The sequence below is a fragment of the Argiope bruennichi genome, chromosome 7, assembly GCF_947563725.1.
Source record: "Argiope bruennichi chromosome 7, qqArgBrue1.1, whole genome shotgun sequence".
NCBI lineage: Eukaryota > Metazoa > Arthropoda > Arachnida > Araneae > Araneidae > Argiope > Argiope bruennichi.
Window position 1 is genome coordinate 37,715,012 of NC_079157.1, and position 14,875 is coordinate 37,729,886.

Consider the following 14,875-nt stretch of genomic DNA (forward strand, 5'->3'; position numbering starts at 1 on the left):
CGCCTCTCGGGGAACGCGGTGAAATACAACCAGAGTAGCTCCGACGGACAGAGTGTGCGATGTTGTTGTGTATCGAATAAAGATATATTTTTGATATAACACGGAGAGAGATAGCTTCCAAACCCTTACATGGAGTCAGATCATGACAAATAACTTTATGGATTAATAAATCATCTTCACTTGCCATCGGCCGAACAGCATTTTTCAGCCTTTCTACGCATGCGCTGCTAACTGGCCGAGTGTAAACCCGGCATTGCATTTAGTTAATGAAATGTTTAATAGAAGATGAGCAAAAAATTTCTTTCTGAGACGATTTAGTTATTATGACACAAACGTATTAAAAGATAGTAAAATCTGCATAAATGTTGGAAATGTACCTTGTCTGGACACTCCAGCCATTGATGAGTGACCCTCCGGACTGAGAACTGTTCCATCTCCGGTTACTCGGCCCCAAAGGGGTGGACTTTCGGGCCTGGTCTTAGTATCCATTTCTTTCCAGCCGCAGGAATCCACAATAAAAGCACAGTCACCTGTTCGAAGAAGAATTAGAATCGTTTCAAAATCACGAAAGCAAACTATATGAGGAAAATATGCTTCACGCATGTGTATGATTAAGAATAATGTCAAGACATAGTATAGATAAGGAAGATTGAATAAAATATAAGGCTTTGCCCTGAATCTTAAATCGCCATCAAGTTCCGCTTCTGTTGCGATAGAGAGATTGGGAAATGTTTGAAATATGTAGAAGAAACAACAAAAAGAAAAGTATAGTTTTGATTTAATTTTAATAGATTTGATGATAAGTCTTCTAGGAACGGCCTACATAATCTTGAAAAAGAAAAAGAAAATGCGATGGGTATAGTTAAATAGTGGAAGCAGTAATTATGGCAAAAGAGTTTGTGTTGCATCTTACAAAATGGGGACAAAAATTACAAGTGGGGGGGGGGGAATAATTCTTAATAAGATGGTTGGTTGGTTGATGAAGTTTATTGGCGCAAGAACCATTTTTGATTAAACTGAGTCAAACATACGGTAAGATTCTTAATAATAAGAAGTATATTCGGCATGCACGGAAGTTGTAGCATTATGCAACATTTCACCTTGGATCCTTTTTACGAAGGTCAAGAAATAAACAAGGGGGAAAAAAAAAGACATTGTTAAACAAAATATAATAAATTATACCATCCAACATCCAAGTTTATTGCTGTACAGCTGGTTTTCATAAAAATAAATTATTATAATAATAAAACAAACCTATTCGAATTGGAAATTACAAATAAAGCTGTTATTGCTTATCCGCGATTGTTTAATACGAAAAAAAAAAATGAATAAAATAACTCGCACAAGTTGCAGCTTCATTCGGTTCGATTTCTTATCATTTCGATATTTGTATATTACAACTTTTAATATATATATATAAATTATTGATATTTCCATATGTTCTTTTACCATTATATTAAATCATTAATGAATGAAATTCTAGATATTATTAGAAAAATGAGTTTTAAATATATTCTTCAGATAAAAACTTTATATTGTATTCAATTTATTACACTTTTACATGATCAAATAATAGTTTTTTGTTGAATTTCTATTACTCTGAATTTAATCCTCTTAATTTAAAGAAATAAATAAATCAATTTCAGAAAAGATTTAGATAATTTTTGGACATTTAATAGACAGACATTTTGGCAGTTTGTTTTAATATGATTATCCAATGTTAAGAAAATGTTTTGTTATAATTTGATACAAGACACTAAAACATTCATGTATTAAAAATTAATTAAATTAAAAGTAAATTAAAAACTCATAAATATTAAAATTTATTTCAAAAGAATAAAAATAATCATCTTAATTTATTATTCAAGAAAAATGATTAATAAAGAAAATTCTTTACAATAATGCAAAATCAAATATCATTTAAAAACTAAATATTTGATAATTTTTTTTAAAAAAAGCAATTGCTATTTTTTTAGTTATATATACGTAGATGTATATATTTACTTGGTGGTAAAAAGATCTATATTCATACATATTTGTATATATTATATTTAAAAGGCCAGTTGTATCTTTCTTTTTAATAACTAGGCAGAAGCATCAAATGGAAATCTAAAAGATAGTAGTCATTATGCGCCAAAAATTAGCCAATGAACTAAAGTGTTCAGTACTTGGCTTGAGAATGATATGAAAACTTGGAAATCTACGTAATTATGACGATTATCATTCCCAGCGAATAGATTTATTTCTATGGCAACCGAAAGACAGAAGTAGGAAAGTTAATTACCCTCCTGAATGGCAACGGTAATTTTGGAACAGAAAGTTTTGTGTATCATAATGGCTTTACATTAAAACTGATATGTGGTACTGAATTTTTTTTTTATTCCATAGAATTATTTCCAAGAAAAAAAAAACTAAATATGCACTTAAAAAAATAAAAAAAAATAAAAATAATAATTAAAAAAAAATGTCTGAAAATAAATTTTCTAAAGAGAAATGAATTCGCTTTGAGATATTTTTAAAACTGTATATGTCTTTAATTCTTTTTTTCCTAATAATATAAATTTTTTAATATAGATGCTAATGTATTATAAATTTATATATTATAGATGTATTTGTATTTTATATATTATAGATGTATTTGTATTTTATATATTATAGATGTATTTGTATTTTATATATTATAGATGTATTTATATTTAATATATTATAGAAGGACATTTGTTTACTTATTACATAAAATTTCTCCAATTTTAATAGCTTTTTTTAATATAACTGTATAAAAAAACTGCATAAGTCTGTATAAAAATAAGTTAGCAACTTCTTCTGCTACAAGGTTCTGATTTTTTTTGTAACATTTTCATTATAAAAATAAGAAATGTTTTAATTTAAATAAATAGATTTGCAGTATAAGTGAAAAATACTAAAAGAACCCAAATATAAGAATATTACACTTAATATTATATAATTTTTGAGCTTAATCATGAAATCACAAATATAATAATATCTAAATAATTAATAAAATAACTAAGAGAAATGGTTGCCCTATATTATCTCCTCTTCTTTTATCCAAGGCTAATCTTTATTATTAAAAACCCACAATATAGTTACAGACTACATTAAAATAATTTTTTAGTTTGGAAAATTCATAAAGAAAGAGCAATTCTAATTAGGCAAGTTAGAAATATTTAAAGAATATTATTAAGTTTATTTATAGCGTTAGAAATGTTTAAATCAATATATCCTTCGAATACAAAAATGTCCAAATATAGAACATTTTAATAATATAAGCAAATTTTTAATAGTACTTTTAAAAACTTTTTTATGCATCAATTTGTAAAAATGACAGTCAATGCAAAAATCATAACATATATAATATATAAATATAAATTATATATTAGTTTATGCAATATCCTTTTTAAACTGACCGACTTGAAAATTTATTTATTCTGTGTTCAATATCTCGGAACAAAAACAGTACTTGATTGAGTTATTTATAAAAGATTATTTTACATAGATGAGTGCAAGTAAAATACTATATGAAATATTATATTTCTTTTCTATAACTATAATTCGTTTTCGGGAAAAGGATAGAAAGTAAATGTTTTTTTAGTACCTGATTTGCTCGCTTCTCTAGGAATACCTGAAAAAGAAAGAAAACATTTTTAAGAATTATTGATTATCATCTGCTAGTAAATTTTAAAAAATGAAAATTTTACAATATTAAAAAATTAATATACAGGATGTTCATTAATTATTGTCGGGGTTTCCGTACCTGATAACTTTCGAATCAAAAATATTACGCAAAAACCGATTACGTATTCGTAAATTACAACTCAAAGAATTTTATTAATGATATTAAAGTGTAAAGCTTGCACGATTTGCTCTTTGTAGGCATTCAGCTGAAAGCGATTACGTATTCGTAAATTACAACGCAAAGAATTTTATTAATGATATTAAAAAGATTAATGAATTTGCACATGGCTGCCCTTCGTGGCTAATTACCCAGACTGCAAATGCGCTAAGATCGCATTTTTGCCACGAAAAATTCTTTGAGTTGTAATTTACGAATACATAATCGCCTTCAGCTGAATGCCTACAAAGAGCAAATCGTGCAAGCTTTACACTTTAATATCATTAATAAAATTCTTTGAGTTGTAATTTACGAATACGTAATCGGTTTTTGCGTAATATTTTTGACTCGAAAGTTATCAGGTACGGAAACCCCGACAATAATTAATGAACATCCTGTATAAATATAGATTGTGTAGGATAGAAATAGAGATATTTTCCTTACTTGGACAAGTTCCATTGTTTAAAGCAATGTCGTCTATAGCTATATCACTTTCTCCTGGTAAGTTTATTTCAGCTTCAAATATGACCTAAATAAGAAAATATCTAATTAAATTATGTATGCAAATGATGAATTCAAAATTCTGTAAATCCATTTGAATAATTTAAATTCTATTGTCAGTACATGTCGCCTATAAAAATATACGTAAATTTTTAAATATAAACTAGCGGGAGTGATCTGCCTGAAACATTCTAGCATACTTTACAATAAATGTCTTAACTCCCGTCCCCATGCAACCCTTTTCTGCATAAAACTGTGGGCTTTGAATAAGGTTGGGAATATTTTACATTTCATTGGGGATCGATAGATTAGAAATATAGATCTTTGAAATGAACTCTCATTTTTACTGAATCTGTCGCCTGCATATGCATTTTGGATGCCTTTTTGCAGGTCAATTAATAGCGAAATTTGACAAGAAACTACAATTATAGTCACAAGATAACATACTCCATTTCACATATTTAAATCGTTACATTGTAGAATTATAGCATTTAAATGCTTTGCAAAGCCCATACAGTCAGTCGGTCCTTGAGGAATTCTATTCCAAATTTCATTCGCTGAATCTAAATACAATGTTTTATGTATCTAGTTCTTTACGTTTTGTTTTACGAACATTCAGACAGACAGACTTCCTTTATACGGATTTTAGACCAAATCTCCAGGTCTCCAGACCAAATACAATAAAGGCAAACTATGGAACAAATTGAACCTAATTCCGTTTATCTGTAGGCACTCTTCCTTTGGCTAAGTCATAAGGTTCTCTTTTTCAACGAAGTCCTTCGTTCCATCCTGCGCATATTTATGTGATCTGCGCACATATGAAACACGCAAATATGCGCCACTCAAGAAGATTCAAACTCTTCAAGAACATATTACGTGTCATGACTGACGCACTTCGGTACATCAAGAACGCCGTCATCCATTCTAACCTCCAAATCAATACTATTGAAGAATATATCATTCAAATTTAAAAAAAATTCTTTATCAAAATTACTGAACAACGAAACCCCCTCGTCAGCAGCTAAACTGATTATATTTACAACTTGCAACAATGGAAAATATTCATATCTGTATATCACAACAAAATGGGTGGTACCTTTCAAACTTTCTTAGCAGTATTCATATATTTAATTTTGTACTTGACTTATTCCATTGTTTAAATCATCTCATTTTTCCCACTTCGTTCCTTGATGAACTATTTCTCACTGCTTATTTGCCAAATTTTTCTCGCTTGATAATAAAGGTAATTTGTTTATTGAATTTCTTATGCAAACTAAGACTACTCTTTTTGAATATTAGTACATGAATACCAGTGCTAAATAAGACACATTATATTTATGATTGTATTCTTAACATTTTATTAAAAGATTTAAAACGTAGTCATATAGATAGACTTCTGTTTACTGCTTTAATAATTCCAATATTTTATATTCTGTTTTAGAAAATGCATAGCTTCAGAATTGTGTATGTCTTGTTAGAATAAAATGCTAATCTAGAAAAATTATTTAAATGTTTCAATTTAATAGCCATTGTAACTTGTCATCGTATATAAAATTTAATATCGCCTTTATATCGTAAATAATTCTTGAGCTTAGAAGTTAGTTTTCAATCGAAGTACCATAAGTACCATACCATAAGTACCATAAGTACCATAATTGAAGTACTCTTACTTTGCACCAAGTTATAACAAATAAAAACTTAAATAACAAGCCACCAACTTTTTTGTGTAAGATAAATTATGAAGTTATTGAGGAAAAGTATCAAAATTATTAATAATGGGCTAAAAATGGAGAAAATTTTTTGAAAATATCCTTTATTAAGGAACACTTATTGCTCAAGAAGAAAATACATGCCCAATGTGATAGCCCTGGATCTAGAAGTGGACAACTCTCTAGGGCAATTTTATAGATTTTAGTACGTGCTTGTAGTAAAATCAAACTTATAAATAATATCCAGCCTTCCAACATCACCAAATTAAAAATTCTTGATTGGCTGATTTGTGTTGTTCATTGGTGCAAGCGTCATATTTCGACATGCTGCGTGAAGCGTTGAGATAAAGTCAAATTCTTGATAAAATGTCAAACGGGATCTTGGCACAACGTTTGTATTGCTTGTAAGAGGTGAGAAATTTGGTTGGCTGATTTGTGTTGTGCAAGGTCATATTTGGGCATGCTGCGCCGTACTTATGGTGGATAAAAGGGGACACATTGTTTAAAAATTCTTGTAACAATGTTTGAATTGCTTGTATGAAGAGAGAAACAAGCACTGGTATATTCTTACTGCCTTTTCATTAAGATTTCTTGCTGAAAAAATACATAGAACTTAATAAACAATATTAAAAAAAGCATTACTCTGAATGGTCTGGGCAATGACAATGGTACCTCTCCTTTGTACCACTGGTCGGGAGTCCTGGTACCTGTATAAAGTTCCCATATTGGATCCCCAGTACTGTTCGTCGTGTTGTCGTACATGTAGATCCGGAGCGCACCCACACCAGCACCATACAGAGATGTCCAAAAACTCAGGCAGAGGGCGCTACCATTACCTGAAACAACGATCCTCTATATATTAGCCTTAATGACTTTTCTTCCTTGTATATAATCTTTGTAATAGTTGATAATATGTACAATATCTCATACATGTGAGAAATATAAAGTATAGGAATATAATTACCATGAGGATTTAAGACTGGACTCCATAAGTGAGCTCGATCTCCTGGTTTATTTGGGAAGGATGAATCTATATATGCATAGCCACCTAAAACAGGGATTATTTAACATATTTAGTTAAAGTATGTATTCCCTCTCATATTTACATAAATTTAATTATGGTCTTTGAATCTGAATTAAGGAGAGCACCCACATATTGCAAAATTTTTAAGTTGATGCAATTGGCAATGCTTGAAAGTAAACCAACAATAATAATCGTGATTTAGAATTGATAAAAATCTTTTTGAATTATTCTTTTGTATCAACCATATAAATTTCCTTTCGCAGAAATAATTTTTAATGTATTTTTCTTTCTTTCTAGAGAATGAATTTGATTCTTAAAGAGTAATACATATATTTTTTCTGTTTGAGAAAAATATCTCTTGCGACAGTAAACTTGCGATATAAACTTACGCCAATTGTGTAGTATTAAAGCATTATCTCTTAGCTTTATATTTCTATACCAGAAACGAAGAGAAGCATATTATGTTTTCTAAAAGTTGCTCATTTCAATTATTTTCCTTTTGTTTCCATGCTTTAATAACGTTATTATAAAAATATGACTTAATAACAAGTCGCACAAGAAAAAAAAAATGTGAAAGTCTCCTGAAAATTCAAAGCATAAACTCTCTTCTTTGAAACATAATTTTGTATTTTCTTTTAATAACGGCCTGATAACGAATAGTTTAAAAAAAAAACTATACAAATCCCAATTAGTTCGTAATTTATTCAGATTTGAAAATTCAATATACAACCAAAGGAAACACAAAATGTTGAACAATATTCTACAATATTGTGCGATATTATATTGTGAAATATTCAACAATATTATATAATATTGCGAATATTGTTTAATATCATACAATATTATACAATATATGTGTGTGCTAGTTTGTAATTGAAAGAATTCAAAGAATTACTGGCAATGAAGTATTATTTATTCTTTTCAGTGAAAATGTATTACAACTATAACCATTTTGAAACATAAACGATTTTATGTTTACGAACGAGTGCACTGAGCATTGTTAAATATCACGAATATCTTATCTACTAGAGAAAGAATCTTTTGAGTCATTCCAACTGATAAATAACTATCAGTGTACCTGTTTCTCTCCATGTGACACTACTCCCGTGGTCTCTGGACGGTCCAGTTACAGAGCTGGGACTTCCTCTCCCCATCTTCCAATCGAACTCGTCACTTGTGTTCGAATTGGTCCAGTTGCAGAAATCGTGCTCGAATGTGCAATCACCTGCAAGAAAATAAAATTGTCATCTTCAAAATGCCGAAAGAATACTTCTTCAGGGCAGAAAAATACAAAATTCCTCTTTAAAAAGCTGTAATGAAGATGTGATCGTATAAAAAAAGTCAAAGGTCATTCGCTTCCATGGTTATAAATTACTAAAAAGTCATGGGATCTCAAAAATTCCACATGATAAACTGTAAACGTCATGGAATAAATATTCTCTGGCTGCCACCACAGAGTAATTTAGAGAGTGAGGAAACAGTAGCAGCGGTTTCTCTTAGTCATATGACAGTGATTTAAAATCATGCGATTTGCTTCAGAAAAACAAAGAGTTGGTTTGACTAAATTAATCTAAATACTCCTAATGCGACTCTTCATCCATTCTATTAACACTATAAATATGGCCAGTGATAAACTAGAATATCAGGTTGACCTCTAATGTAGGCAAACACACAACGTTTGGATTGAACCATGGTGAATTAGAAGGAGGACGTTTATGATTGAAAAGGACAGAACAAAATTGCAATAATAGTGAAAAATCTTGAAACTGTTGAACTTGGCGAGTTCTGAAAAGCCCATGCCGCCAATTTAAAATCCCAGTTTGTCCAATTATTAATGTTATGTTACTTGAAATAAAAAATAATCCTCTTACATGATTTAGTGCAATAAAATTGCAATTCTAGGTTACTGTTAGGAAACATCGTGTTATATTATAAATGAATTGCCAGCATTTTCAATCTGTTGTATCTAAAACAATACTTTTGGCATAAAAGTACACTATGTACAGGATTTCTTAATATGGAATGGTATAACTCTCATTTTTTTGTGACTTTAAAGTAAACTAATTGAAAGAACATTGCTAGTGTGACTGAATTTTTCCATTAAATAATTTAAATGAATAAATAATGATATTTACCTGCGCAAAATCCATCCATTAAATAAATATCATCTACTGCAACATATCCTCTTCTCCTCAAGTAAGGTTCTCTTGGGAAAGCTTCCATGACTAACTGAAAGAAATGTAGGTTCAAAATTAAAAATTTCTGGCATTTGATCATGATACGAAGTTGTTGAAAACGGGAAAAAGAACATTATGCAACATTAAATCTTTTCGGATGCTATTATATTAGATATATTCAAAAATTAAATCTATTTCTGAAAATTATTCTATTATGCACGTACTTATTAATATCTGAACAAGCCCTCTTTCAAGCATTAGAATATTTCATTAACCCATTTTTTTTTCAAAATTGCAATTCTAAAGGAAAATGGCAGTAAATAGTTAAATGACGAACAGTTCTTGACGAATAAAAAAGATTAAGAAAGTTAATGTAACATCTAAAATGACGTGTGGATTATTTTCGGTATACTTTTTAAGTACAACTATCAAAGGATCTTATTTTGGATTTGTAAAAATTTCGCGATCCTTTTTAGGATCGCTATTCATATTAAAAACAAACCAGTTTTAGGTTGATGACTCAATCGTTTGAAATAAAAAAAAATTTATTTAAGCAAATTTAATCAACTTTAACCTTTCTTGCTGCTTGTATTGCCAAAATGCAGCTGGAAACTGATGCGATGGTATAGATTCAAGCTAACTACTGATAAAGAAAACTCACAATTGTGCACCATCATTTCTTACAGTGAACTGTCTAATGGTGATTATATTTTCCAGGACGTTTCATCGGAGATAGGCTATAGATTATCGAAGGGAAATATTAAATAACATTTCCTTCAGGTAAGCTGTCACTTCAAAACAATATTTGTTTTGAGGAATTCTTCATCTGTCTAAGCGATATTATATTTTCGAATATTGCATCCTGTCATCATCACCATGTTTTAACCCGTTCAGAACAATGATCACGTACACGTGATCACTCGATTCTCTCTTCACAGCCAATGATATCGTATATGTGATGAGTCTTTCCCACTCCAGGAGCACGCCATCGCATATTTGTGATTTCAATTTGGAATGTTTTATTTCAATTTTCAAATGGCAATAGATGACGATTGAAGTCCGTTATAATTTTGAAGTATATCTCGCAGAATGTTAAGCCTAATTATACTTTGTCAGTTCTGAGCTTTTTTAATTTTTTATTTGATCCGGGGTATTTAAACATGTACGCATTTGTATGTGTTTAACATTTTCTAGAGGATTGGGCATTTAAAGGGCCATTATTTATTTTGCTCCGGGCTTCTGCTTATATTTTCACTAAGTGGGAGAAATAACGTAATTTTAATTGTTTATGTTTGAGGAATAGATTTGTCATTTGCAGTTTCGGGATCGCTGCATAGTATTTTGTATGCTTTTGATCAGTTCTATTTTGCTTTCCCAGTACAAAAAGAGTGAAACACTTAGCACTTTAATTGTATGGTATTTGACCTTCATACGCGGGAAGGCATTGGTTTCTGTTCTGTATTTCTAGATTTAATAGATTTATTGGTAGAAACAAACGGCTCTCTGAAAGTGTACGTATGATCTAAAAAAACACAGGCATTCTTGTTGACTGCTTTAATTTTTTTCGTTAGGAGAATATGAAAAAGTGCGTTCAGATGACTGTTGCTGGGGGTGAGAGTGAAATATTATAGAATTTTTATAATTATAAGCTTGTTTTCATGCGTATAATGTTTATTTCCGTGGGTATAGTTAAAAGTTGAGTGTTTACCTAGTTTCATTCATTTCTATAAATGTTATAGCCTTTATATTAACGCTTATTAAGTAATAGTATATTACAAATTTTACTTATAAAATTGAAGTCATTATATTAAAATGAAGATTCTATAAGAATTTTTTCGTAAAATTAGATTTAACTGCGAACACTGCGCGGGCCCGTGGTGACACTCCACTTCAGAGAGTTCAGTACTGTGAAGCGCTACGTTCTCCACGCTCTGGTCCTAAAAGGGTTAAATCACAAGACCATCAATAAATTAGAGAAAAAACACTAGAATGGTTCAAAATCAAAGAATATCTTAACACTCACTCTGAAAGGTGTTTCACAGGTGAATGACACTTTTCCACTCATCCAATCACCGTCTGTGGAGTCCTTTGTTTCCCAAATAGTGTAAGTGACATCAGTGGCATTGACCAAGACCCTGAGACCGCCCACCGACAGGCCATCGATGCTGTAGCTGAAGTGCAAGCACTTACCCTTGGGAGAAGTGGCGTTGAGGGGGTGAGTAGGAAGCCAAGCCCTATGGATAAGGCCGGTCTCATCGCTCGACATTCGAGAGAGGTCCATGAAGGCATAACCCCCTATAAGAAAAGATATAGCTTGAAATCAGAAAAAAAATTAGACAGCTCATATCTGACAGAAAGATTAGAAAACGTTCTAATAAAATTACCAAAACTGAGCGTCAGAAAATTTGTTATTATTTAAACCTGCTTTCCAATTTCAACTTAATGGAATTGGTTGTTGTTGCTTGGTTGCCTTGGATTGAACTCCAATTCAAATCAAGTGAGAGATCGGGGAAATACGGATGCAGTAACTTCTGAGGGTAAGGGCCCCTGAGTACCAGAGGGCAGAAGTCTGAGTTTAGCTCATATGAAGATGACATTCACACACTCGCTTGCATAACATCTTTTTACAGGGGGCATGGGGGTCTTTCACACTCCTCACAGATAGAGCACAGGGTAGAGAACAACTATGCCCGAACTAGGACTAAAAGCCAAGGGTGCGTCTCTTAATTTTTCAGTAGCGCCATCTAAGGCCAAGAGTACGACTTGGCTACATACACGTCAGAACCCTTTTTACAGGGCGGACTTCCTTCATGCATTTCATTCAATCATCCACACATCATAATTTAGACTTGAATCAGAGAACGGTCACCCGTGATCCAGTACCCCCAGAGGTATAACTCTTGACATGGAGGACTTCGTGGCCACAACAGATTTACATGTGCCCCAGCCACCTACACACGAGGAGTCTTCGGCCGGCGGAGTTCGAACTCGAAACCCAAAGGACGCGAATCCAATACCTTACCAACCAGGCTATCCTGGCTCACGTTTCAGAACCTTCCCGAGTTCAATAAACACATTTTTGAAACATGCTCGTTTGTTAGTCTGCTATAAAGATAACTGAAAAACGCTTTGAGCTATATGGATGAAATTTGGTTTGTGGTCTTTATATCAGTTTGTAGAATTCTATCAAACTTTGGGCAAACTCCGTCTGGAGGAAGAATGTCTGTCCGGCTGTTCGAGTATAACTTAACACGATAACTACAAAGCGAAGAGAGCTAGATGGATAAAATTCAATACAGAGATTTCACATTTGAGCCAAATACAACCATGCTTGACTGTCTGTCGGTCTGTTTTTTTTTCAGAAGTATGTAGATGCAAAAACTCGAAAACTCATTGACTTAAATATATTAAATTTATATGAGGTTTTGTAACTACGAGTACAGTTTTGTGTCAAATTTTTATTTAAATCTGTTGGTAAAGCCGCATGTAAAACATAAATTCGATACTATCAATGATACTATTAATCGCACGCCAGATTTTAATCGCCAAAAAATTCACCGACGCCATAGATTCAGTAAAAATGCCGAATTTATGCCAGAAGTTAATATTTCGTAACTATTAGAAAGTATGCAGGAAAGTTTTAGGGAAACCATTCTCGCTTGTTTTTAATTTTATACTAACAGAATAATTTTAGTTCTTTTAGTACATTTCAATAGTTATTAAATGTTTTGTTCGTTTTTTTTTAGATTTAAAAGCTTCTGATGCTGAATTCCAAAATTTGAAATTTTCGTTTCCAATCATTTTACAAACAATTTTGTTCACTTTCATATCGAATTGCACCAAATGTAAAATTAGTTTCCTCTTATCTTGAGAAATGCTGAAAGATAAATCCAAGATTTATCCAATCTAATCATGATAAAAAATTTGTTGCTTGTTGCATCAAAAATCCCACCACAGAAATGAAAATGCTTGCTGAAATCAGTTGCTGAATATAAAATTGCAAATATGTTAAATATGCTTTGAATTTCGGACTAATTAGAATCTATTTAGATGATGTAATAAATAAAGTTATTAAGAGCACCAGCACTTCCAGGTAAGCAGTCTTTATTATGATCCTAATATAGAAGAAATTATTTTATTATACAAGGTGATACAAAAAAAGGAGCTTTTGAAATGTTTAGTGGCAGCCATGAGCAGGTGGCAGCACTGTGGGATAGTGATCTTGAGCAAGTAAACACTTTGTCATTTTAGTAACCATGGATCAGTGGAACGGGCAACTACGTGCATTCACCCTAAAAATGTTTTATAAAAACAGTGACAGGTTGGAAGATACGCAGAGGGAGTACCGACATATTTTACAACTTAGGATGTTATGGTGCCGTCCCATCAAAAACGCGATAAAATGTTGGAGTAACTATTTTGAAGAGACTGATCTGCCCTAACAAAGAAACCAACAGGAAGACGAAGAAGTGCTCATACTCCACAGAGCATTTAAGTTGTGCGCAATTCCGTCCTACGGAGCTCACGGCGTTCAATTCTTAAGCAAGCAGCTACGGTTGAAATGTCCCGGGAGAGTGTTCACAGAATTCTTCATTTAGATTTTAAATTTCATCCATACAAGATGCAGATAGTGCAACAACTGAAGGAAAACGATTACCAATTGCGATTAGAATTCTGTCAACAAATGATAACAAACATAAACAATGCCGATAAATTTCCAAAGAAGTTGTGGATGTCAGATGAGGAACATTGTCATCTCACAGGTTATGTTGTTGTTTTTGCTGTTTTTTATGGCACTTGCCATAGACAAGCCCGCTGTTACGAAGACGGTGATTTTTATGTTTATCAATGTTTATTATTTTTATAGTGTATACTTAAAAGAGAATTAAATTGAAACGAGAATAGATTTTTGATAGAACTGTAGATAGAGTTCATAATAGATGGGAAAAACCTGCAGCATCATCTTCTAGTGATGCAATTGCTCTTAATTTTTTGCATATTTTATCTTGTGTTATCTTTTGATTCATGTTATGACATACCTTTTGCTGTGCCGTTATTATCTACAGGTGGTCCCCCCATCCAAAAAGCTCCCTCGCCGCACCCCAAATCCCAATTGAACATGCTGAGGTTGTGTTGGGGGTGATGCAAGTCGAAGTAACAGGGCGATGAGAAACCGTCCTTGTCTGTGAAGTTGCATGGGCCCAGGGTGTAGTTATTGTAGGCTAAAAAACAAGAAACAGTTCATATCAAAAATTCTTTTTGAAAATGCTTTGCTGATTTTTAGGGGGATTCCATATAACAAGGATTAAAGGCATGCTTCTTACCATAATTCAGAGCTGTTCTAACTACCATAGGACCAATCTGGAACATAAAAAAATTCACATAAATTGTTTTTGTTTCAGTAGCTTTAATAAAAAAACGAAATATTTTAAAAAGAAAATAATTCTAAAAAGAGAAATGTAATTCCAAAAAGATATTTAGCAGATCGTAATTGATTAGTTGTGATGCTTCCCACATATAGCGTTATGGAGTTTCCAGCTTTTCCCGGTTTTTCATTTTATTACTCATAATTCTTGATATGGATTGTTAATATTGTTTCTGTATCCCGTTACTG

The 14,875-nt window shown here is 31.8% G+C and overlaps 1 protein-coding gene across 1 annotated transcript in view; it reads right to left on the reverse strand.

Moving 5' to 3' along the window:
- The window catches only part of LOC129976281 (MAM and LDL-receptor class A domain-containing protein 1-like), a 45,524-nt gene that overhangs the window by 14,240 nt on the left and 16,409 nt on the right, over positions 1-14,875 (reverse strand). Inside the window, exons 3-12 of the mRNA XM_056089767.1 lie at positions 14,586-14,622; positions 14,301-14,483; positions 11,285-11,556; positions 9,220-9,313; positions 8,163-8,309; positions 7,025-7,108; positions 6,703-6,896; positions 4,295-4,379; positions 3,614-3,640; positions 378-530 (exon numbers count right to left, since the gene is read on the reverse strand). Coding sequence (XP_055945742.1) covers positions 378-530; positions 3,614-3,640; positions 4,295-4,379; positions 6,703-6,896; positions 7,025-7,108; positions 8,163-8,309; positions 9,220-9,313; positions 11,285-11,556; positions 14,301-14,483; positions 14,586-14,622 — 1,276 coding nt within the window. The remainder of the gene's footprint in view (positions 1-377; positions 531-3,613; positions 3,641-4,294; positions 4,380-6,702; positions 6,897-7,024; positions 7,109-8,162; positions 8,310-9,219; positions 9,314-11,284; positions 11,557-14,300; positions 14,484-14,585; positions 14,623-14,875) is intronic.